This window comes from Triturus cristatus, chromosome 4_2 (assembly GCF_964204655.1).
Source record: "Triturus cristatus chromosome 4_2, aTriCri1.1, whole genome shotgun sequence".
In the NCBI taxonomy this organism is placed as follows: domain Eukaryota; kingdom Metazoa; phylum Chordata; class Amphibia; order Caudata; family Salamandridae; genus Triturus; species Triturus cristatus.
Window position 1 is genome coordinate 503,183,706 of NC_140586.1, and position 25,303 is coordinate 503,209,008.

Genomic DNA, 25,303 nt, shown 5'->3' on the forward strand with positions numbered 1-25,303 from the left:
GCTGTAATGGCTTTTATAGTGCCCCCTGTGAATGACAGATTTAAATTACCATGCTGCTCGGTAGCTATAATGGGGCTACTATTTGTCTGAGCAGTGATACTAGAGCCTATATAAGTCGTCCCAACACAGGAAATACCTTTGTTAGGTTGCACGGGCTTGCTGGTCCGACCCCCAACCAAGGAGGCCGCAACAACAGCTGGTTGTGGGCTGTTGTTTGGTTTCAGGGCAGATTGCACAAGCTCGCTCAATCTAATAACCTCCCTAGAAACAGCCTCAAGTTTATCAAGGAGTGGAAGGACAATTTTATCCAACTTTGCATCAATCACACCAATAAGGAGCTCAAGCTGGTCCGGGGCTAGTGTCAAGTGGGAGGAATTATCGTCATTTAATAAGATGTTTGACTCGGTGAGTCCCCCGTTTGGTACGGAGACACTATTCTTTTTCTTATTACGGCCCCCCTTCTTAGGTTGTACTGGTCTACTTAAATGTCTCCCTGACCTCAACACTCTATGAGATTTAGGGGCCACGGGACCCGGGGCATCAGGGTCAAGGTCATAATGGGACTTGTCTGCGTCAAATTCCTTGTGGGAGTCTTCAGCGTCAGGAATAACCTGTGATTGCACTATTTCATTGATGCCCTCCCTGATTAAACGATCTGGAGAGACCACTAGACAACTATCGTCAATAGTGGAAATTGACAGATGGGTGGACAGTGGGGCAGAGATCTCAACAGTAGTTGGATATATCGTGAGGTCAGGAGTACTTCCTAAACCCAGGGATAGTCTACGTTCCTTATTAATCTTGTCTACTACTTTAACTAAGTAGTTATCAAGAGTAGAGACAATGGGGCGGGGATTCCCGACTGATTTAGGCATGTTGCCTTAAAAAAATGAAGTACGAAGGTACAAGGAAATAGGATAACCAACACAAGAATTTCCAGATTAAAAAAAAGAACATAAAAAAGCACTTAATATGAAATGACATTAAATAACAGGATTATAAAATATGTTACTGAAAGCCCCGCTCTACAACCCCAGGCCTGCCCACAGTTACTAACAGCTTATATCCTAAGGGGCGGAGCCTACAGGTGCGACCAGATCTTAATTAGTCACGTGGGCAGGGGCAGAGATAATACAGGGAAGCCTGCGGGATGGTGCCAATAAAGTAAAGGGAGCTACTTCGATTATCAAACAACAATCGGGGGAATCAAACGGCATAGCCAGGTAGCTACTGGCGACACTTACAGTTCGAAAGTCTAGCGGCATATGTCAGAGGGTGAGCCCTGACCGGTCTTGAACGGTCCTGGACGGGCAAGGACGGGCCCGCCCTTGGCCCGGGCTTCGCCCGGGCACTCCCCGCGCGCGTCCCGCGCTGCTGTGGCACCCGGCGGCTTAAATGCTGCTCCGGCGCGCCTGGATGACGTCACCCGCAGTGCCGATGGTGTGGGATGCTGGGTAGGGTAGTTTGTTCCAAGCCGTTCGCCTCACGGCATCGGGAATTGAGGAAGTAACCAGGATTCCCCCACTGGCGAAGCCGTTCCCCTCACGGCGGATCAAAGGCACGACGAGAGTGTACGGCTGGCTCTCAAGCGCGTCACCAAAAAGGCAAAAATCGAATGAGTTGAGATGTGAAGTTTTAAAGAATACAAATATCTGTAGCGTTTAGAAGTAATAAGCGCCAATGGGTGTTATCTGGTCGTGCAGACCCGGGGCAAAGTCAAGAGTTCAGGCCGACTGTGATGGAGCACAGACCATATACAGGAGCCATGAAGGTCAGCTGAACACAGTACCTTGATTCTAGTCACAACAGGAAGATGCATGGTGCAGCCGAGTGATGCGTTAGTGTCATTCCTACAGTTGAGGTGATGCGTTGACTTTCTTCACACAGTGGAGGTGATGCATCGGTTTTGAAGACGAGACTACGAGCCAAGAGGCGTTGGTTCCATATACAATGCATGGGTCCCTCCACACAGTCAAGGGGATGCTTCAATCTTCCCATGCTGTAGTGGCTGTGATGCGTTGGTTCCCATGCGCCAGTTCTTTAAGGTGATGCGCTGGTTCCGACTGCTAGGTGCTGATTCTGCTCCCACAACAGGGTCAATACACTGGTTCTGCTACACGCAGACTGGAGATGTGCTGATTTTACTGGAGCAAGCGCCTTGGTCCACTTGCAATGGACCAGGCACAGGAGCTCGTGGTGAGATTTGATATCCCTGAGTTTCAGGCAACAGGAGGCAATCCAACAAGCCCTGGGAGATCACATTGGGTTCAAGGCAGAGCCACGATCTCCCTCAGCAGAATCAGAGAGCAGCAGGGCAGCACACCAGAAAAGCAGCTCTTCCAGAGCAGTACTCAAGCAGAGTGATAGTTCTTGTTGCAGCACAGCAGTCCTTCTGACAGAGTTTCCTTACAGGTCCAGAAGTGTCTGATTTGGTGCGGTCAGAGACCCAGTACTTATATCCAGTTGAGCCTTTGAAGTGGGGGTGACCTCAAAGAAGGGTCTTTGAAGTGCACAGAGGTCCTGTCTTCCTAGGCCTTGGGCCAAACACACTATAGAGGGGTAATCAGCTCTTTGTGTGGGGACTGGACACTGCCTATTCAGGTATAAGTGTTAGCTCCTCCCTTCCATCCTGCCCAGCATGAGCCCTCAGGATGCATATGGGCAGTTAGACACATTTAACCGTCCTTTGTGTATGGCTGTCTGGAGGGAATGCACAAAGTCAAGTTGTCACCCACCCCAGACATGTACTGGAGACAGGCTGCAGACTCACACAACTTTAAGAGCAGAGAAATGTCAACTTTATAAAAGTGGTATTTCTAAAATAGTGTTTGTTAGACCTGTCATCCTCGGGGTGGTATTCCCCCAACTTTTTGCCTGCTTGCCTTCTTTTTAGCTGTATCTTTTTGTTGGCCTTGGGACTCTGAGCACTTTACCACTGCTAACTAGTGCTAAAGTGCAAGTAATTCTCCCCTAAACATGGTAACATTGGTGTACACCTGATTGGCATATTATTTTACCTGTAAGTCCTTTGTAAAGTGTATACCATATACCCAGGTCCTGTATTCTAAATGCTACTAGTGGGCCTGCAGCACTGGTTGTGCCACCCACACAAGTAGTCTTTCAAATCTATCTTAGGCCTGTCGTTGCAGGGCCTTTGTGTGCAGTTTACAGCTACTTGACTTGGCATTTAAAACCACTTGCCAAGCCTTAAACTCCCCTTTTATTATACATAAGTCACCCCTAAGGTAGGCCCTAAGTGACCCTAAGGGCAGGGTGCTGTGTAACTAAAAGGCAGGACATGTATTCTTAAGTTTTGCATGACCTACTAGTGACAAAAAGCAAAATTCGTTTTGCACTGCTGTGAGGTCTACCCCTCTCATAGGCTAGCATTGTGGATTCCTTAAAACAGTCTTAAGCTACAATTCCTGATTGGAGAGAAGTGGCTACTTCATGTTTCATATCTTTGGAATGGTGGTGATAAATCCTCTTTAGTGGTAAAGTTGAATTTGACATCACCATTTTAGAAATGCCACTTTATAAATAGCTGATTACCCCCCACAGATAGCCTGGCAGACAGGACTGGGTTTAAAGGGATCCTTGTGAACTTCAGAGAACTTCTTTAAAGTCACCCCCTACATCAAAGGCACTTTTGGGTGTAAGTACTGGGGCTCTGACCCTACCAAATCAGTACAGAACTCTGCTGGAGTAAAGACTGCTGTGGTGTACGGATTGCCACTTTGCTGTGACTGACTGTTCTGAGGAACTGCATCTCTGCTTTGCTGAGCTGCCCTGCTGCCTGCTGATTTCTGCCCAGCGGAGGACAAGGATTGGACCCATCTCACTTGAACCCAGAGCGACTCCAAGGGCTTACTGGCTTGCCTCTTGTTTACTGAAGTCTCAGGGACACAAACGACTTCCTGCAATCCTACTAGTGCTGCTGAATTCTGCCATCTGTGAGTCCTACCCTTGTCCTCCAGTGCTGGGCCTCAGAAGTGGGTCCTGCATCTGATTTCTGCAAATTCCAGAGCATTGCCTCGATTGCATGAGAATTTCTGCTGCATCACCCTTTGACGCTGACTGAGAGGCTGCTTGAGGACAAGGAATCAAGCTGCGTGGCTCGACAATGATGCTCTGTGTGGCTCGCGATGACGCATTGCATTCACTTCAATGGAGTTTGACCACCTTTGTGTGGCTCGTCAACAACGCAGTAGGCTCTCGATGTCGACAAAAGCTCCATCCAAGATAATTCTTCAGTGGGACCTGTCTGGGTCTTGTAGCTAGCCTGCCCTCCATGGAGGTCAGCCTGAACTTTGAATTTGCCCCAGTCCCTCACGACCTTTTGACCGCTAGTGACTTCTAAGCACTGTTTTAACATTTAGGGCCATATGTAGGAAGCCAAATACCGGTCGGTAACGGCCGATTTTCGGTAAATATCCTGTTACCGACCGGTATTTAGGCATTTCTCGGAACCACTCAGATTACTTAGGCAGGGATTACGGCGACAGGAGCGTCGTTGGCGGTCCAGTGGGTACGTGTGTGAGAGGGACAGACATAAAACTATGTTGAGGTTATATAAGAAGGAGGTTATAAAAACCAAACAAGAATATTTTACCTCTCTTACTGCCTCACTTTCCTCACCTAAAGATCTTTTTAAAATCGTGGACACGCTTACCTCACTAAAGATGCCAGACCCGGTGGTGAGCTCACAACAGCTGTGCAATGATATTGCACAATTTTTCAACACCAAGATTGTGGATATTTATTCAGCTCTGGAGCAACAAAGGGTGACTCTATCTATCCCCTTAGACTGTGTTCCGTCATCTTTATCTGAGGAGGTGCCCTCTGGAAGTCTGTCTAGTTTTCCCTCTCTTTCCCTACTGGATCTTGAAGGCCTCTTGACCAAGGTTAGGTCGGGTTCCCCCTTAGACCCCTGCCCCCTCAAACTTCTTAAACAGTGTAAAGACTGTCTTCTTCCACCCTTATTGGGTGTGATGAATGGGGCAATTAAGGAAGGGACCTTCCCCCTTCAGTGGAAGAAAGCGGTGGTCAAGCCTCTTTTAAAAAAACCCTCTCTTGACCCGGGTGTGCTTAAGAACTTCCGCCCTATCTCGTTGCTTCCAGCTCCTGCCAAGATGCTGGAAATCCATCTAAATAAGCATCTTGTTGATTTTCTGGAAGCCCATGATAAGCTGGACCACTCGCAGCACGGCTTTAGGAGAGAACACAGTACCGAGTCTGCCCTTACTATCGTGCTCGACACCATTCGCACTAGGGTTGATAAGGGACTGACTACTCTCCTCATCCTCTTGGATCTCTCGGCTGCTTTTGATACCCTGTCTCCCTCAGTATTAACATCAAGGCTGAGGGAGATCGGGGTCAAGGGCACAGCACTTAGTCTGCTGACATCCTTTCTCAATCAGAGGGAACAGAGGGTAAAGCTGGGGGATTTTCTGTCTCCATCCCTTCCTGTGCTTTGTGGGGTCCCTCAGGGGTCGGCTTTAAGTCCGACCCTTTTTAACATCTATGTTACCCCACTGGCCAGGCTTATTAGATCTTTTGGGATGGAGGTAATCTCTTATGCTGACGACACACAGATTCTGCTGTCCTTTACCCAACCCACTATCCTGGCTGCCTCCAATTTTAAAAACTGTTTGAAGGCAGTCGCTCAATGGATGGTGGGTAATTCATTGAAATTCAATGGGGATAAGACAGAGTTTCTGGTGTTCGGGGGAAAGGAGGATTTCTGGTCAGCTGATTGGTGGCCGCCCTCTATGGGGGTGTGCCCTACTCCGTCGACCCTGGCCAAAAATCTTGGTGTTTTGATCGATCCCCTTTTGAGGATGGATCAACAGGTAAGCAGGACCATCTCCACCTGCTGGGGACTGATAAACATCTTAAGGAGGATCAGGCACTATCTGTCTTTCCAGGCCAGGAAACATACTGTCCTGGCATTGATTGGGTCCAGACTTGATTATTGCAATGCTCTTTATTTGGGCATCAATAAGGGCTTGGTGACCCGTCTACAGATGGTGCAGAATGCTGCCGCTAGACTGGTCCTGGACCTGCCTAAACGGGCCAAGACTCATCAAGCAAGAAGGACCTTACATTGGCTCCCTATTGAGTCCAGGATATCCTTTAAGTCCCTGACTTTGATTTATAGAGCCTTGGCAACTAATCGGTCTGGGGGTATGAAGGATTTGCTGGTCCCATACATTCCCCCCAGAACCCTCCGGTCGTCAAATAAACTTCTGCTTTCAGTGCCCAGGATACGTAAGGCTAGGTGGGGAGGTAGAGCTTTCTCAACTCTTGCTCCCAGGCAGTGGAATTCCCTGCCTCTGGAGATAAGATCTCTTCCCTCGGCTCTGGCTTTTAGGAAGGCCCTTAAGACCTGGCTTTTTGCCAAGGCCTACGCTTAGATACGATCTGCCTCTTTTTCGAACTGTTTTGTTTAGGCGCCTTGATGCCTTCGGGCTAAGTAGCGCGATTACAAGTTTCCATTCATTCATTCATTCATTTGCTATGTAGGGGGCATATTTCAGGATTCGGTAATTTACCGAATCGGTAAAATTACCGAATCGGTAAATTTACCGATTCGGTAAATACCGAATCCTGAAATGAGATGTAGGAAACACTCTAATGAGTGTTGTGTAGGAATTAGAATTCGGTATTTACCACCAAATATAGGTTGGTGATAAATACCGAATACATTGCAAAAAGCAATATTTTGCTGAAATAAGAGTGCCATGTGGCAGACATACATGCCCTTAGGGCATGTATGTCCGCCACATGTGCACACATGCAGGAATCAGGGGTGCAACAGGTTGTCAATGTGACACCCTGCCACCCTTGAATGTGCTCCCCCCATTACCGAATCGGTATTTACCGATTCGGTAATGAGGCATACCTTCCCATTGATTCCTATGGGCCTCCAGGCCCATAGGAATCAATGGGAAGGTATGCCTCATTACCGAATCGGTAAATACCGATTCGGTAATTACAGAATTTCTCCGATTCGGTAACATTTACCGAATTATTACCTACATGCAATTTACCGATTCTTAAATACCGAATCGGTAAAATTAGGTATTTAAGAATCGGTAAATTGTATGCCACCTACATATGGCCCTTAGTCTTTAAAAATTCAAATTTTGCTTTACTCAGACAAATATTCTCTATTTTGCTAAACCTATGTGGAGTCTTTTTGTGGTTAATTCATTCAGTTACTGTAATTTGGGGTTGCACAAATAATTTACACATTTCCTCTTAAGTTAAGCCTGACTGCTCTACGCCGAGCTACCATAGGTTAATTTAGGGTGTGTCTGATCTAACTATTTTATACACTGTAGAGAACCTGTAAATAATAAAATAATATTTGATCCTTTAGTAGTGTTTAATTGTTTCACTGTTTGGTGAAATGGCTTGCTCATAAGAATCTTAGTCAATATGTACTATCACATTAACACACAGACACACATGGGTAAAACCACTTGATACCTCAGCCCCCTTTTCTAAGAAGTCAGTAGTGTTAGCAGCCAAACACTTCGGGCTTTAAACATTCAATGTGCGTTGCAGTGACATCTGCCTGTGAAAAGAGTGCTGTCACCATGCACATGGGCTAGTGGTGAAAACATGTCAAAAGTCGTATACCGACAAACTTCATATCTGCAAGGTGTCCCATTGTGTGATACCTTCAGCTAATCCTGGCATTTTACCCAACTGCACTTTACTGCTGGGTTTTTTGAACCCATGGCAATATTACCATCAACATTTCAAGTCCCAGAATACAATTTGTTGCCTGTTAAAAGGTCAGGACTGGCGTAAAGTGAGACATTTTCCACGAGGATGCTTGCCAGCTATGAATGACCGCACAACAGCTGCACCACTGTAATGTAGTAAGGCACAGAGTACAGAAAATAAGTGGTCATCGTACTTAAAGTATCAAGTTTCAGGTGCGCTGGAATGCAGAGCTACAATTTAATCTAATGTAGTTCAAAATATTAGATGTTTCCGAAGGTTCTAGGCTGTTCACTACACGTGCAATATCATAGTCATCATTAAGGAGTAGGTGAATAACCACCAACTGTGTCCAGGAATGTGTTTATTAAAACATTTCAATATAGCACTCACTTTTTAAATCCATTTTTACTCCTGTAAACCAGATAGAGTCCTGACAGAGTGAATGTGAGGGATAATATGAGAAAGGGTCATGAGATGTACGTGCGAATGAGAGGGAAATACACAGACATGCTATCTTCAAAGGAAAATAGCCTAGGTCCATTGGACCCACTGAGAATGAAAAGATACCACATACCTTGCAATGCTTCTCCGTGAAATAAGATATGTACCTTTTAAAAGTAATTCCCACAAATATGTTTTGTAATCACTGGAGAAACTGTTTTTGTCTATTTTAGTGCTAGACATTTGAATAAACTGTGATAAGCACTGATTTCAAAAGGTTTGGAAAATGCTGCGAAAACACTACTGAAATCCCCAATACATTAACACTGAAAACAGGACAGTCCACACATACGATTTTTTTTAAAGTGTTTATTGTCCTCTGTTGTAATCTAATGATATCACCTAATCATGCTTTTCTTCTAGTGTGTGTGTGTGTGCGCGTGCATGTGTGTGTGTGAGTGTGAGTGCGTGTAAAAGAGGAATCTGAGAGAGTATTTGAGATGAAAATATGTGCATGTTCAGAACTCATAAGTTGATGTTTGGAGAAAAATGGCTGAATTTCAAGAATATATTCAAAGCTGGCATTTGATACATCGTGTGGCATTGGAGAGACGTATTATTAATATAATTTCCTTGGTGTCATGGGCACAGCAGCAAGGGATATTATGTACTACCGACAAAGCCTGTGTGTTCTTACAATACTTCTGGCGACCCTGCCTGATCCGTTCAGGTGATCGCTGTTGACAATGGCCCCTTGCAATGTTGTCTCATGTATTCACTGGTGCAATAGTAATGATATCAGTAGCTCGGGGTGACTTTTATTGAACATAAGTTACTATTAGTACAGAGAGGATTGGCGACCCCATATGCAAATGTACTTCTTGTTCTCTGCCTGAACTCGTCATCAATAACTTAAAGTCTACAGCCTTACGTAACCACCTACCATGGGCCTACCATATATGGTTGGTTTACTATATACAGCCAATCTTGCAGAAATGTTATTGCTTTTCAGAAAATGCAAATACAAACTGATACAACAAGTAAAAACCAGTACACACACATTGCATGTCCGGATTGGTACTTCTGGGCAGTGATTGTGTATTACAGAACTGTGACTTTCGACATTCAGATTGCCATGGGTGCAGGCGGGCAACTAGATCCGAATTTCGGGGAGGGGGGAGGGGGGGGGGGCTGGAAAGGATTTGGGGGGGGAGGGGGGGGGCTAAGTCTGGCTGTAAGAAGGGGTGAAAACACAACAAAAGCCTCATTAACGAGTAAATGGTCTTTTAAAGACCTGTGAAGTACTCGGGTCCGGCTACAATTAGACGGACGCCAGCCCGTGAGGCTGTCTCAGCCGGGCTGACACACATGACGGGGGGGGAGGTGCGGTGAGACCAATGGGTTTTGCGCGCCTGCATGGGTGCATCAATCCACTGACCTGCCTCACCAGCTACTACGTCTCCAGGGCACCCAAAGCTGTGAGCAGCTCCCTTTGGTCATCACTTTGGTACTAACATCCCATGCACAGTAAGCTTTGCTGTAGATAAAAATTAATCTCTATCCCCACACTTAAAAACAGAGGGGCATATTATCAAGGTCCGGCTTTAAAATTATCGCCGCTTTATCGGCAGAAAACTGCCGCTAAAGCGGCGATAATGGGCTTGATAATATGCCGTAAAGAATTCTCATAGAAGCCCATGTTCTGGTGTCAACATGGGCGTCTATTGGAATTCTCAAGGGCATATTATCAAGCCCATTATCGCCGCTTTAGCGGCAGTTTTCTGCCGATAAAGCGGCGATAATTTTAACGCCGGACCTTGATAATATGCCCCAGAATAACTAGAAGAGGGGAGGTTAGCCGGAGAGCAATCCTAGCCATGTGACAAGGATAAGAGCTTGTAAGGAGAGAGTGAAGGATACCTACGCGCACAAGATGGACAATATGCCAGCCACAACACACTTGGACATAAAAATGTAACCATTGCCTGAAAATCAAACATTCTCATTGGCTGTCCAGATACAAACTATCTAATATGTGTTTCATCAAAGTGTTGCTGCCCTCTGTTCAGGGCGTTAACAGGTGAGCACAACCAAATTCACCATTCTGCGAGTGCAAAAACAGTGCAGAGCCATGTTTAGTAAAATGTACCTGATGCTGTGGTCATCTCCTGTACTCCTGCACTGGGTCACAGTCTGTCTTGCGTGAGGCAAAGCCTCCCAAAATGGTGTCGAGGCAAGTGTGCACTGGCTAGTATAGTATTTGTGCTGGAAATTGTGTACTTATAGTTCAAATTCCTATGGTTAAACACAGAGGATCCCTTGGATTGGATGCATGCTGTGCACTGCAGCACGTATGGAATATATAGATTGTTTTGAGAAATGAAGGCATTTCCACACGTTTATGCATCACTTACTGTGTGTGCAAAGCCGCAGTGAATCTGAGGCCTACAATGTAATGCTTTAATGTGGAACTTGTCACACTTAGAAGAGTATTGCAAAAACGCTGTTCTCTGTGGTGGCCATAAAATTCTCATACATTAATACATGTGGCCATTGCCATAATGAAGCTTCTAGGGGCTCGCAGTCTCGGCACTGGCTACAGAAAAGTATACAGAGCAGACCTTAGGAAGAATAGAAATGCCAGTTGATAAGTGAATTACTATAACAAATAAAATTGATTTTAGAAGTTGCTTTAATATTTGTACTTGCAAGAAAAACTAGAACATCGTTCCCTGAAAATTCCGGATTATATAACCGTCAATAAAAGTTGCATCTGCGACAACTCTGTGTCAACATTATAATAGTCGCTGGCGCCTTTCCTGAGCCTAGGCATGGCTCAATTGTGAGACATTAGCACCATCTGCTGTTCACAACGACCAGCTACGAATAGAATCATATAATTATCAACTCAAAAAGAAGGTTCCTTCTGAATAAATTCTTAATATACATGCCCATACGCTCGAACGACTACAATATGCAGAGCATATAGTAAGGTGACAAACAATATTAACAACAACATATTTTACCCACAGGAAATTCTCATGTGTCATATTCTTGGGTGTTTTACACCGTCAAGAAGAGAGGTGTGAAAATGCCCGTCCCCAGACAGCGGTATATGCCATGTGCATCACATGTATACAAGCAATTACACACACACATATATTTATATGTGTATATATATATATATATATATATATTCACTGAAAAAACCATAGGTTTCACACATGTTATAGTTAGCGGAAATTTTACTGATAAAAAACCAGTGAAATTGCCCCGTTATAGTTAGTGCTGGCAACTATAACTCACGTGACCGCAATCTTCTGCTGATGACATATGTGTCTTTATGAAAAAAAAATATTTGTAATATATGTATAGCTAAAAATGTATGGAAGAAGACATGGGCAAATAAGTGTCTAAATACAGTATTAGCATCAGCAGAAGATTGCGGTCGCGTGAGTTATAGTTGCCAGCACTAACTATAACGGGGCAATTTCACTGGTTTTTTATCAGTAAAATTTCCGCTAACTATAACATGTGTGAAACCTATGGTTTTTTCAGTGAATTTGCAAGGTTTTTTAAATGCTAATTCCTAACTATAACGTGTGTGAAACCTATGGTTTTTTCAGTGAATTTGTACGGTTTTTTAAATGCTAAGTTACTTTACGCCATTCGAGGCGTGCGCGCCCACTTAACGCAGTTCGTTCCGTGCACGGTTTTTATCAACTTTAATAAGCCCTGTACATTTGGTGGCCTTCGGCCACCAAAAGCACAGGGGGTGGGGTCAATGTGGATAGTGTTTTTTTTATTTCGATTTTATAATTTCATGTTGCCAAAATTTAGTTTTTTTTACCTATTAATAAGCCCTGTACATTTGGTGGCCTACGGCCACCAAAAGCACAGGGGGTGGGGTAAGTGTGGATAGTGTTTTTTTTTTTTTTTTTTTTTTACCGTACGCTTACGGTAAGCGTACGGTAAGCGTACTCGGCGAAATTGCCGAAAAAAAAATAAAACCGTTTTTGCTCTTAGGGGATGTTTGGGGACTCCCTCAACATGACTATGTGGGAGGGAGTTGTCATAACAGCCCAGTAACATGTTTTTGGCCATCATGTTTGATAAACAACACTCAGTGCGAGAGACAAAATGGCGGACGCCGCTTCCTGGTTTCGGCCGATTCGAATGTTTACTAAGATCTAAGAGCCAATCAGAATCGCGCTCGCGCACGCCACCGTACGCTTACGGTAAGCGTACGATAGGCGTACCGTAAGCGGGCTCAGATATATATATTGATTTAAAGGCTATTTTCTCAGAATCTACTGAACAGATTTACACCAAACCTACAAAAGGCACTTCCTTGACCTAGGGACTACCTCTCTGCCAAATTTCTAGTAATTCTGTTCAGCCGTTCGGGCTGTAGCTCGTTCTAAAGGTCCTATGGAAAAATGCATGGGAAAAACGCGTTTTGGGACCCCCCTTTTATCTCAGCCCCCGCTTGACGAATCCCCCCGAGACTTTCAGGGTAGGAGCGGAGCGTAGCGCCCCACCTATTTTGAGAAATTCGCGAGGATTCATCGACCGGCGCCAAAGTTATTCAAAATAGAATGTTGAGGTTTTCCTATGGAAAAGGGGTCCTAACTATAACTACCTACTGGCGACCGCCAGTAGGTAATATATATATATATATATATTATCTACTGGCGGTCTCCAGTAGATAGTTATAGTTAGGACCCTGTTTCCATAGGAAATCCGCAACATTCTATTTGGAATAACTTTGGCGCCGGTTGACGAATCCTCGCGAAATTTTCAAAATAGGTGGGGCGCTACGCTCCGCTCCTACTCTGAAAGTCTCGGGGGGATTCGTCAAGCGGGGGCTGAGATAAAAGGGGGTCCCAAAACACGTTTTTCCCATGCATTTTTCCATAGGACCTTTAGACACAGCTACAGCCCGAACGGCTGAACAGAGTTACTTGAAATTTGGCAGAGAGGTAGTCCTCAGGTCAAGGAAGTGCCTTTTGTAGGTCTGGTGTAAATCTGTTCAGTAGTTCCTGAGAAAATAGCATTTAAATCAATATATATATCTGAGCCAGCTTACGGTGCGCTTACCGTGCGCTTACGGTAAGCTTACCGTACGCGTACGGTGCCGTGCGCGAGCGCGATTCTGATTGGCTGTTCGATCTTAGTAAACATTCGAATCGTTCGAAACCAGGAAGCGGTGTCCGCCATTTTCTCTCTCGCACTCTGATGAGGAGAGGGAAAACAAAGGCCAAAAACATGTAAAGGGACTGTATAGACAGGTCCTAACCACCTAGCTTTGATGTATGTGTCCCCAAAGTACCCCCAAGGCCAAAAAATCAGGTTTTTTTTTTACGAAAAATCGCCGATTACGCCGAGTACAGTAAAAAAAACAAAAAAAAAAAAATTATCCTCATTCTCCCCACCCCGTGTGCAAATGGTTGCCGTAGGGTACCATTTGTGAATGGCATATGTACAGCATTTAGAAATCTAAAAGCTTACCTTTCACAACGAAGCGCATAATATGTCCCCCATGTGCGCACGGTGCGTGAAGCGCATCGTGCGTACATGGGCCATCCACGGCACTAACTGTGTAAAGTGGGCGCGTGGTGCGCGAAGCGCACCGCGTGCTCACTGTGCGTGCACGGTGCGCGAAGCGCACCGTGCGCGCACGGAACGAACTGCGTTAAGTGCATTTAGAAATCTAAAAGCTTACCTTTCACAACGAAGCGCATAATATGTCCCCCATGTGCGCACGGTGCGCGAAGCGCATCGTGCGTACATGGCCCATCCACGGCACTAACTGTGTAAAGTGGGCGCGCGGTGCGCGAAGCGCACCGCGTGCTCACTGTGCGCTTCGCGCACCGTGAGCGCACGGAACGAACTGCGTTAAGTGGGCGCGCACGCCACGAATGGCGTAAAGTAACTTAGCATTTAAAAAACCGTACAAATTCACTGAAAAAACCATAGGTTTCACACACGTTATAGTTAGGAATTAGCATTTAAAAAACCTTGCAAATTCAGTGAAAAAACCATAGGTTTCACACATGTTATAGTTAGCTGGACATTTTACTGATAAAAAACCAATGAAATTCCCCCGTTATAGTTAGTGCAGGCAACTATAACTCACGCGACCGCAATCCTCTGCTGATGACATATGTGTCTTTATGAAAAAAAAAAATTTGTAATATATGTATAGCTAAAATTTAATGGAAGAAGACATGGGCAAATAATTGTCTAAATACAGTATTAGCATCAGCAGAGGATTGCGGTTGCGTGAGTTATAGTTGCCTGCACTAACTATAACGGGGGAATTTCATTGGTTTTTTATCAGTAAAATGTCCAGCTAACTATAACATGTGTGAAACCTATGGTTTTTTCACTGAATTTGCAAGGTTTTTTAAATGCTAATTCCTAACTATAACGTGTGTGAAACCTATGGTTTTTTCAGTGAATATATATAAATATATATATAGATAGATAGATAGATAGATAGATAGATAGATAGATAGATAGATAGATAGATAGATAGATAGATAGATAGATAGATAGATAGATAGATAGATAGATAGATAGATAGATAGATAGATAGATAGAAAGACAGATATGAATTTGGTGCAGTAAAAGTCTTATGCGCATTAATGTTTTCGTTATATATGTATTTATTTTCTTAAAATTAACCGTGCACTTGAAAGTTAAGGCACATGTTTAAGAAAAACTAAAAAATTGTGCAACATTTTTTTAACATTTTTTAATAGAATCTAATAAAGTCTGCAATCATTATTAACGGGCCAGACGCAGTTTACCAGTGCTGGAAAGTTTAGAAATATTTGTCAGAAATGTATGCATCTGGTTACAGCATGTTTAATGACAGAGTAGTTTTAGATTCCAGGGGCCGTATTGTAGTGCACTTTGGTATCACAGAAAGGGCCAAAGACTTTCTGTAATACATATAGCACTGGTGCACATATAGCACTAGCGCTATCACCAGAGGGTGTTCCCTCATTTGCATGTGGGCGTGACCCCATGCAAATGAAGGAATCACTTGTCTCTGTGCCCTTCCCGAATTATAGATCCAGGCGCAGAGGCAAAGAAGCTGCCAGGAGGGACACTGATAGTGCGCCACCTACAAGGTGGTGCATCGTCAGCACGCCCCCTGATAGCAGACCTCTTGAAGGGGCAAGGGTATCCCATGGACCTCCCAGGCATCCCCTTGCAGGCGGGTGCAGTCACTCACTGCACCCGCCTGCCAGGAGATCCCTAATCCCCCTTAAAATTGATGGCGAGTAGCTGTCTGCACAGTGAAACATCGAGTGGCTTTGAAGCAGCCAGTCCTTATTTCACTGAAATGTGCTGCCCCCAGGGCAGCACAAGTACGCGACTGCCCTAGGGGCAGCGTATTTATTGTAATACGGCGCACTCATCAGCCAATTCCCCAGAGAGATGTGTGCATTATTCAAGCAGTAATACCAATTTTAAAATAAAAAAGTCAACACAAATAAATACCCAAACAAATGTGGAATTATTTAGAAACCTATAGTGACCAAAAAGACAGCAACATTTATAGAATCATATAAGGATAACTGGAGAGATGATATTTTTTTAATTTTAAGGTAAAGCATCTTAATAATGTAAAATATCAGTTCAGTGCTGAATAGGACCGAGTTGTGGTTTCAGACAATCCACAATGGAGCGGAAGTCAGGGAAATAAAACTGGTAACAATACTCAAAGATTGTACCTTGGCCCTTCATCTACTTTTTGGAGCTCAAAGTCCTCCAGCCAGGCAAAGCCCAACGCTGAAGCTAGCGACGTCCCTCTAAGTCAGATACATCATCGATGAGCTCCGGCTGAACCCGTTGGTTTTGCACCAAAAGTTCCAAGCAGTACAAAGTTGAGTTTCATGGCCCCTGAGGTGGCTTCTCCTCAGGGATATAGTTGCCGCTTTACCCGGTCCAAGAGTTTACTGTCCTACTAAGGAGCTTGATTAGCTCTTGGTAGCTGTACTCCAGTGCACCAGGTCAGATGAGGGATGTGCACCATTGTGTGCAGCTGCTTACAAAGAAGTGTGCAGCTGTACCAGGCTGGTGTTCCTGGACTTCTGGGCCACAATTCTATTTTTAAATTTTCCATATTTGTTTCCCAATATTTTTGCATATTGCATACGTTTGCAAAATAAATCTAATTAAAGGCAATCCAAGGCCAGACCTGCTGGATTTGTGAATGTTTCTGTACAGTGCACTCTGCTGGGCGAACGCTGTTTGAGCGCCTCAAGCCTTACCCAGGGCACCCTGAGAGCTCCTTTAGCTGAATTGATGCACAGCAATTCATTAAGGTAAATAACCTGACAAGAAGCTTCTACGTAGCGAGCACGTGTGCCGTTTGGTACTAGGTAACAAACCTCAGTCACGGCTAACTAGAGCAGCCTCCGCCTCCTCCTGCCTGGTCCAAATTCATGTGATCTAAAGGTTGCTTGAAGTTTCCTGCTGACTAATTTGTAAAGGGAACTCTAACTTGATGAGCCTAGAAGGGCAGCCTGAGCAACAGAAGGTCTCCGCGTATCGATGTTTTTGTGCGGATGAGAATGGATTTGTGTATATGTAGCGGAATTATTTGCATTATAGCCCGCTGCCGAGGGCTATCACGATTGTTAAATTCCCTCTCCTCTAGCTATAGGTCCGAGTCGTAGGCTCAGGCATGCAATGGCAGAGAGGGCTCACACAGCCTGGTAGCTGTGGTGTGTCTAAAAGTTAGCAGCAGATGTTGAAAACTTTCTTTATTGTTAACAAGCGTTCTTTATGTGAGTACGTAAGTTTGATGTGACAGCTACTTGCTATGGAAGCCTCGTCCTTTTTGTCTGTTGTCACTGACTATTTCTCTCTCCAGGTATGCTGCCAAAGCCGGTGGCCGATGACCTGCGCCAAGGCTACACCTCGGAAGCCCAGTCCTATTCCAGTGCAACCATCTATTTCAGGCACGTGGCCTCGTTAGGTTGCATGTCGTGTTGTGGTTTGTGTGTCGTAGTGCGGTGCGTAGCCAGAGTTCTTGTCTCAATGTTTGGCTTGTTCTTGATAACGTGCTTGTGGTGATAACAGGGGCTCCAGTGGGCTGAACATGTACTGCTTCTTATCTTGCACAGGCAGCAGGGCAGAAAGTAAATAATAACTGGGGAGAGGCCAGGCATATCCTTAAAGCTCTCCTGGGGACATGTCTTTTTCAAGTTTGGTTCATTCAAGTCAGTCCCTTTGTTGCGCGCCTTGAAGCGAACTCTGGTGGCATGGAGCACTCCACAGTGCAATGCAAACAGGGCGAATGGATGATGGAGAGAAGCGGCACTGAACAAACCTCGGTCAAAAACTGGGGGATTTCAATTTTGTGAACGGATTCTTCCCTATAATTATCTCACATAAAACAAAACGAACACAGAAATGATCTGCTCTAGGCTTGCCATTGTTTATGCCATTTTATTACATAGAAATTAACATTGCAGCCATTTCTGCTTCATACACTTGTCTGTATTATGCAACAAGTACTATGTTTACTAGTTAGCCAGAGAGAGATATTTAACTTGTATTTGTAGAGAGCTTCCTAATTTAAAAAAGTCACTTTCTAGAAGTTTTGATAAATATTTATCAAAAATTCACAGTCCCTGATGCACGGAAAGGTGTCTGGCATCTCCATGCCCCGAATCATTGGATCCAGAGTTTACAAAGACAATAAGTCTTGACCAGGAGATATTCAGAATCAGGGATGGCGAAATTGCATCTGGAGTTATCGCTCCTGGTTAAATTCTGCCATTCATTATGTGGCCCATAGACTTTTGTGTATTTCAGGGAATCTGCAGAGCCTTGCAGATTTTCAGGTCTGCTCTCGGGATTCTTTGTGAAACATAGGAAGGCTGAACATTTCTGGGTGTATGTTGTGAAGATGCATGTTGTGATCTCTCCTCTCCCTTACTCATAGAAATAGAAGAGAGATGCCAAATTCTTCCATCATTTAACTTTACTGATTTACAGTATATTTTTTCTACATTTAATGAGCGCGAAAAACGACTTTAACCCTTCTCCAAACTGCCTTTCCTTTTTACCCTATCTCTGTCACCTACTTCAATGTGCTTAGGCCTACTTCCATTTTTAGCATCATAGTATCTTTTGCACAATTTTGGTTTAATTTCACTCGATGACCAGTCAGCTTTCGAAAGGACTACATCCTGTGAATTTGCAGAGTTAATCTGTATACCCAAATGCTGTGAAGTAACTCCTTCCTCCAATCTAATCTAACTCATACAATTGGCTAGTTGAATCATACCTTTGATTATCCAGGTAAACCTTTCTGCTGCACCATTATCAGCAGGATATTACCGCAAAGTGGTCCTGTGTGTAAAACCATTTCTCCTCAGGAATGTATTGATGATCCCAGATGTAAACTGAGGACCATTGTCACTTATAGTATGTTTGGGTAAACCTTCTTTCAAAATACTTTTTCTCAAAATGTTTTTACAGTACTAAAATCCGCATAGTGGACTGTATCCACCTCTGGCCACTTCGAGAAATGGTGCACAATAACTATCATGTATTTGTGTTCACAATTTTCCCACACAATGGTCCTGCAACATCAACACCTATTCTCTCTCAACATATATTTGGACTAATAATGGGATGTAATGGTGGCTTAAACGAATTATGTCTTACCCGAATTGCCAATGACATACAATTTCTTACTTTTCTTTCATTTACCAAATCTAGGCCAGGCCACCAGTAAGAATTCTTCACCCTACTTTTTGTATTACCGATGCCTAAATGTCCTTCATGGCGGATTTCCCGAATTTTGGCTCTTAAACTAACCGGAGGAATCACTCTGCCATTTCTCATAATCAAACATCTTCAAGAAACAACTCATGCCTTAATTCCCAAAATGTTGCGGATCCCTACTGCACACGTTTTTTTTTCTCAGGCCACTTTTCTGTGATTCTTTTGCTTACTTCGACAAGAGTTTTATCCAAACATTGAGCATGCAACCATTATTCTTGAGTAATGCTTGGTACTTCATCCACAATATTAGCAACACAAAATGCATCCAACTCCTTCTCACATACTTATTTTAAGGGTAAAGGCATGTGACTTAAAAGATCTGCCACTACGTTCTTCATCCCAGGTACATATTGCACCTCATAGTTGTAGTCTAGCAAACGTACCAACCTGTGTGCAAGACATTGAAAAGCATCGTATAACCCTTTTGTAGTTAAAACTTTTGTGAGCAGTTTATGATCGCTGTGTAACTTGATTTTGTTTCCCATAATATACTGCTGGTCCATACATACATACACGAGGATTGGGTACGCGTGGGTACGGTGCGGACGTATGCTGGTGGTGGGTACACCTGGGGTACGGTGCGGACATACGCGGGTGGGGGGTACGCCTGGGGTACGGTGCGGACATACGGGTGGGGTGGGGGGTACGGTGCGGACGTACGCGGGAGGGGTGGGAGTCTGGGGGGGCCGTACGACTCGTACCCCGGGCACAAGTGTACTCGGGGTAGGGGTCGTACAAAGTTGGCTCTGTACGGGGCCTTTTCCATGTGCTTTTGTTTTCGGACAGGCGGTACGGATCGTACTTGCGCGCTCGGACTTCAGTTTTATGAGTTGGAAGTAAAACTGTCCGGGGACGTCTCGTAGACTTTTCCCGAGGCGATTCGTATGTATTTTTCACGTACGAATCGTACTTCGCCGTTTGTACGGGCCTTGTACGATTCGTACGTAAAAAAATACGGATACGGGAAAAAAAAATCCAGGATCGGAATCGACCCCTTAATATGTATTGGTAATTTTTTTCAAGTAATATTTCAATTTGTTTTTGTGGGTGTTAGATTTTTGGGACAGTGACTTGAGAAATGTTATATATGTATATATCAAAAAAGCAAACGTCACTGATGACATCATCCAGTGACGGTGTGTTTCTCTCAAGTTTAAATATGTTTTATATATATGCCAAGTAGCATTGAAGAATGAGTGTGTGTATAAGTGTCTGGATGGATGATTTAGTAGGTGCATGATTGACTGTATAAGTGAGTGATTAAATGTGTCTTACTGAATGCATGGGTTAGTGACTGATACAGACATTCACACAGTTTAGTTTGTCAGTTGGTGTGTAAGCGGTTGCATGGGTTGGTGAGTAGCTAAATGAGGATCTATATGGGTTATTGATTGGTTGTCTGAGTATCTGTATGGGTGCCTGAGTGTGTGTGTGTGTGGGTGGGGGGTTGTGGCTCTGTGCATAGACATGTGAGTGGATGATTCACTGGGTGTATGGGTTCAAGAGTGCATCTGTGAAGGGGTGTATGGGTGCCTGAGTGTGTGTGTGGGTGGGTGGGGGGTTGTGGCTCTGTGCATAGACATGTGAGTGGATGATTCACTGGGTGTATGGGTTCAAGAGTGCATCTGTGAAGGGGTGTATGGGTGGGTGAGTGTGTGTATGGGTGTGTTGGTGGGTGAATAGATGCCTCAGTGGTACATGTGTGAGTAACTGCATATGTGAAAGGCAGTTTATGTGAGTGTTGGAGTGTATAACTGACTATCTGTGAGAGTGAGTGATTGTAAGAGTGGCTGTATGGATCAGTGTGTGCTTGTATTACTTATTGTATAAGAGTGTAAGTATGTGTTAGTGTTGGAGCCGGCCTCGTGGCGTGGTCCTGTTCCCCCTCGCCAAGCCGCACGAGGTCCCCTGCACCTCGGGGCTCCTCCATTTTGGATTGTACGTGACTCTGCGCACCAGCCTACGTGACCCCGCTCAACCCGGCCTCGGCCCCAGCAGGCCCCGACATCAAGGCACCAACAGCTGGCCAGGGGGTACCACATGAACACTTCCCCACTCCCGGCGGAGGGCAGTATCGATGGGACCCCCAACCGTCCTCCCACACCTAGGTGCGATCGCCCCACAGCTCTCCTGGGCCTGGCGCCTCTCCTGCTGAGCGTCTGGCCGCTCCCGACCCGGCCTCTCCGCCCCCCGGGCGCAAGGGTCCGGACATCAAAGGGCTCCAGACCTATATCTGGGGCGACCCTGCAACAGGACAGGAGTTGTATCCCGGAGTCAAGAGCCCTGCTGATTGGATCGCGGCTGACCCTACGGAGAAAGACTCATCCTGGAACCACGCTCTGAGCCCTGCTGACTACGTCGTGGCTCCACCGTGCTTAAAGACCTTCACAAACCTTTGGGGCCCTGCTGACGCTGTCGCGGCCCGACCTTGTTGAACTTGCCATCAGAGCCCAGCTGACTGTGTCGCGGCTCGACCCAAGCGGAACTACCACCCGAGCCACGCAGACACCGTCGCGGCTCTTCACGTCCGAGCTGCTTTGAGACCGGCACCTGCCGCTCCGATCCCCGGAGCCACCTTCGGCCTAACGCAAGGTCTGGCGCAGAGCTTCCCCGTACCAGGCTGGTACTAAGACTGTCCCGCTACCCTGACCCTACAAAGACATTGAGACGCTTTCTGGATCTCTCGATCCCCCTGTAAATATTTCGAATGTGCTACTATTGATAAAGTACCTAGATAAGCAACTGATACGGAGTCCTGTGTGGTGGTGTTACTGGGCCTAGTACGATCATAGGAGAAGGACCTCTCCTAGGAGGCTTCTCAGCGGCGCTCGGCTATAACTTTGCGGTAGGAAGGTGCCCCGGAGTGGGTCGCCTGACTCCCCGGTGGTCCTCCCTCCAACAGTTAGTATATGTTTGAATAAGTGAGGTGGTGTTTGTATAATAATTGGTGAGTAAATTGGAGTGTGATTGAATATTTGCATGACTGACTAGGTGCGTGAGTAACTCTATGGATGAGCAGCGGTGTGTGAGTGTCTGCATAGATATGTGAGTGCATATGATAATGCCGTATTGATGGTTGACTGCATGTATGAGTGACTGTATGGGTGAATGAGTGGATGTGTGTGTAGACCTAGGAATTAGTGAGTGGGTATGTACTAACTCGTACTGATGTGTCTATGGTTTCGAAAATGGTAGTCTGTTTTTTAGAGTGGGTGTATCAAAGGTTATATTAGGGTATGAGGAGGTGCATCAGAGTATCACGTGGATGATGTCATCAGTGATGTAATTTGAGATGTCATCAGTGATGTCATCAGTGATGTCACTTACCATGTCATGAATGATGTAATATGTGACGTCATCAGCAGTGCATTGCAGGGGTGCGAGTTATAGTTAGCTCAACTAACTATAACGGCAAGTTTCTCTGGTTTTGTACAAGTGAAATGTCCAACTAACTATAACGTCCCTGAATCCTGTGGTTTTTTCAGTGAATTTCTAAGGTTTTTTAAATGCTAATTTCTAACTATAATGTCCCTGAAACCTATGTTTTTTTCAGTGAATTTCAAAGGTTTTTTAAATGCTAATTTCTAACTATGCCTACACAGATAGGACATGTGAAGAAAGAGGAAGAAAAGTGCAGAAAGAAGCAAGACAAATGCAGAAAGAGGCAACCGAAATCCAGAAAGATGACGAAAAGTGCAGGAAGAAGCAAGAGATGTGCAGAAAGAACCAACAGAGGAGCAGAAATTCCTCCTGTGCCCCCCAACGTTTTGCATGACGGGTACTGGTGGTAACTGACTCTGACTAACCAGGTCTACAGCCAGTGTTATGCTAAAAGACACTTAGAATACAGTGAAAACACCTACATACACTAGGAAAAACTATGCGTTGGGGTACCCCTGTGATTACCATGACCTCCTCTGTATTTGCCATGAGTTAGTGCCTGGGTCATTACATGAGTACCTGGGTACTGACTGGATGATTAGAGTACTGCAAGGAGAGTGCATGGTGAATTTATAAGTACTTGGGTTTTGGCGGACTGATTGGATAAGTAAATGGTGCTAGCTGGGTGATTGGAGGAGTGCATAGGTAGTGACAAGGAGATGGCTGGACTGCATCAGTAGTGCTCAGGGAATTGTAGCAGTGCATGTGTTAGTACCTGGGTCATTGCATGAGTACATGGGTAGTGACTGGATGATTAGAGTGCTGCAAGTACAGTGCATGGTGATTTTATAAATGTTTGGGTTTTGGCAGAGTGATTGGATAAGTACATGATGCTGGATGGGTGATTGGAGGAGTGAATGGGTAGTGACAGAGGGATTTCTGGAGTGCATGGGTGCTACCTGGGAAACTGGAGGAGTGAATCAGTAGTGTGTGGGTGGTTAGAGGTCTGCATGGGAAGTGCTCAGGGGATTGTAGCAGTGCATGTGTTAGTGCCTGGGCCATTGCATAAGTACATGGTGCTGGCTGGGTGGTTGGAGGAGTGCATGGGTAGTGACAGGGCGATAGCTGGACTGCATGGGTACTGCTCAGGTGTTTGTAGCAGTGCTTGAGTTAGTGCCTGGGTCATTGCATGAGTGCATAGGGAGTGACAGGATGATTAGAGTGCTGCAAAGAGAGTGTATGGTGAATTTATAAGTGCTTGGATTTTGGCAGAGTGATTGGATAAGTACATGGTGCTGACTGGGTCATTGGAGGAGTGCATACGCAGTGACAGGGAGATGGCTGGACTGCATGGGTAGTGCTCAGGAGATTGTATCAGTGCATATGTTAGTGCCTGGGTCATTGCATGAGTACATGGGTAATGACTGGATGATTAGAGTACTGCAAGGAGAGTGGATGGTGAATTTATAAGTGTGTGTGTTTTGGCACAGTGATTAGATAAGGTCATGGAACTGGCTGGGTGACTGGGGGAGTGCATGGGTAGTGACAATGAGATGGCTGGACTGCATCAGTGGTGCTCAGGGGATTGTAGCAGTGCATGTGTTTGTGCCTGGGTCATTGCATGAGTACATGGGTAGTTACTGGATGATTACAGTACTGCAAGGAGAGTGAATGGTGAATTTCTAAGTGCTTATGTTTTGGTGCAGTGATTAGATAAGGACATGGAACTGGCTGGGTGATTGGAGGAGTTCATGGGTAGTGACAAGGAGATGGCTGGACTGCATCAGTAGTGCTCAGGGGATTGTAGCAGTGAATGTGTTAGTGCCTGGGTTATTGCATGAGTAAATGGGTAGTGACTGGATGATTAGAGTAATGGATGGAGAGTGCATGGTGAATTTATAAGTGCTTGTATTTTGGCAAAGTGATTAGATAAGGACATGGAACTGTCTGGGTGATTGGAGGAATGCATACGCAGTGCCAGGGAGATGGCTGGACTGCATGGGTTGTGCTCAGGGGATTGTAGCAGTGCATTTGTTAGTGCATGGGTCATTGCATGGGTACATGGGTACTGACTGGATGATTAGAGTACTGCAAGGAGAGAGCATAGTGAATTTATAAGTGCTTGGATTTTGGCAGAGTGATTGGATAAGTACATGATGCTGGATGGGTATTTGGAGGAGTGCATGGGTAGTGACAAGGAGATGGCTGGTCTGCATGAGTAGTGCTCAGGTAGCTGTAGCAGTGCATGTGTTAGTGCCTGGGTCATTGCATGAGTACATGGGTAGTGACTGGATGATTAGAGTGTGCACGGACAGTGCACGGTGATATTATAAGTGCTTGGGTTTTGGCGGAGTGATTGGATAAGTACGTGATGCTGTATGGGTGATTGGAGGAGTGCATGGGTAGTGACAGAAGGATTGCTGGAGTGCATGGGTACTACCTAGGTAAATGGATGAGTGAATCAGTAGTGTGTAGGTGGTTAGAGGTCTGCATGGGTAGTGCTCAGTGGATTGTAGCAGTGCATGTGTTAGTGCCTGGGTCATTGCATGAGTACATGGGTAGTGACTGGATGATTAGAGTGTGCACGGACAGTGCACGGTGATATTATAAGTGCTTGGGTTTTGGCGGAGTGATTGGATAAGTACGTGATGCTGTATGGGTGATTGGAGGAGTGCATGGGTAGTGACAGAAGGATTGCTGGAGTGCATGGGTACTACCTAGGTAAATGGATGAGTGAATCAGTAGTGTGTAGGTGGTTAGAGGTCTGCATGGGTAGTGCTCAGTGGATTGTAGCAGTGCATGTGTTCGTGCCTGGGTCATTGCATGAGTACATGAGTAGTGACTGGATGATTACAGTACTGCAAGAAGAGTGCATGGTAACTTTATAAGTGCTTGTGTTTTGGCGCAGTGATTAGATAAGGACATG

The 25,303-nt window shown here is 45.2% G+C and overlaps 1 protein-coding gene across 1 annotated transcript in view; it reads left to right on the forward strand.

Annotated features, from left to right (window-relative positions):
* The window catches only part of LOC146834616 (atrial natriuretic peptide receptor 1-like), a 961,499-nt gene that overhangs the window by 681,547 nt on the left and 254,649 nt on the right, over positions 1 to 25,303 (forward strand). Inside the window, exon 23 of the mRNA XM_085602083.1 lies at positions 17,072 to 17,159. Coding sequence (XP_085458209.1) covers positions 17,072 to 17,159 — 88 coding nt within the window. The remainder of the gene's footprint in view (positions 1 to 17,071; positions 17,160 to 25,303) is intronic.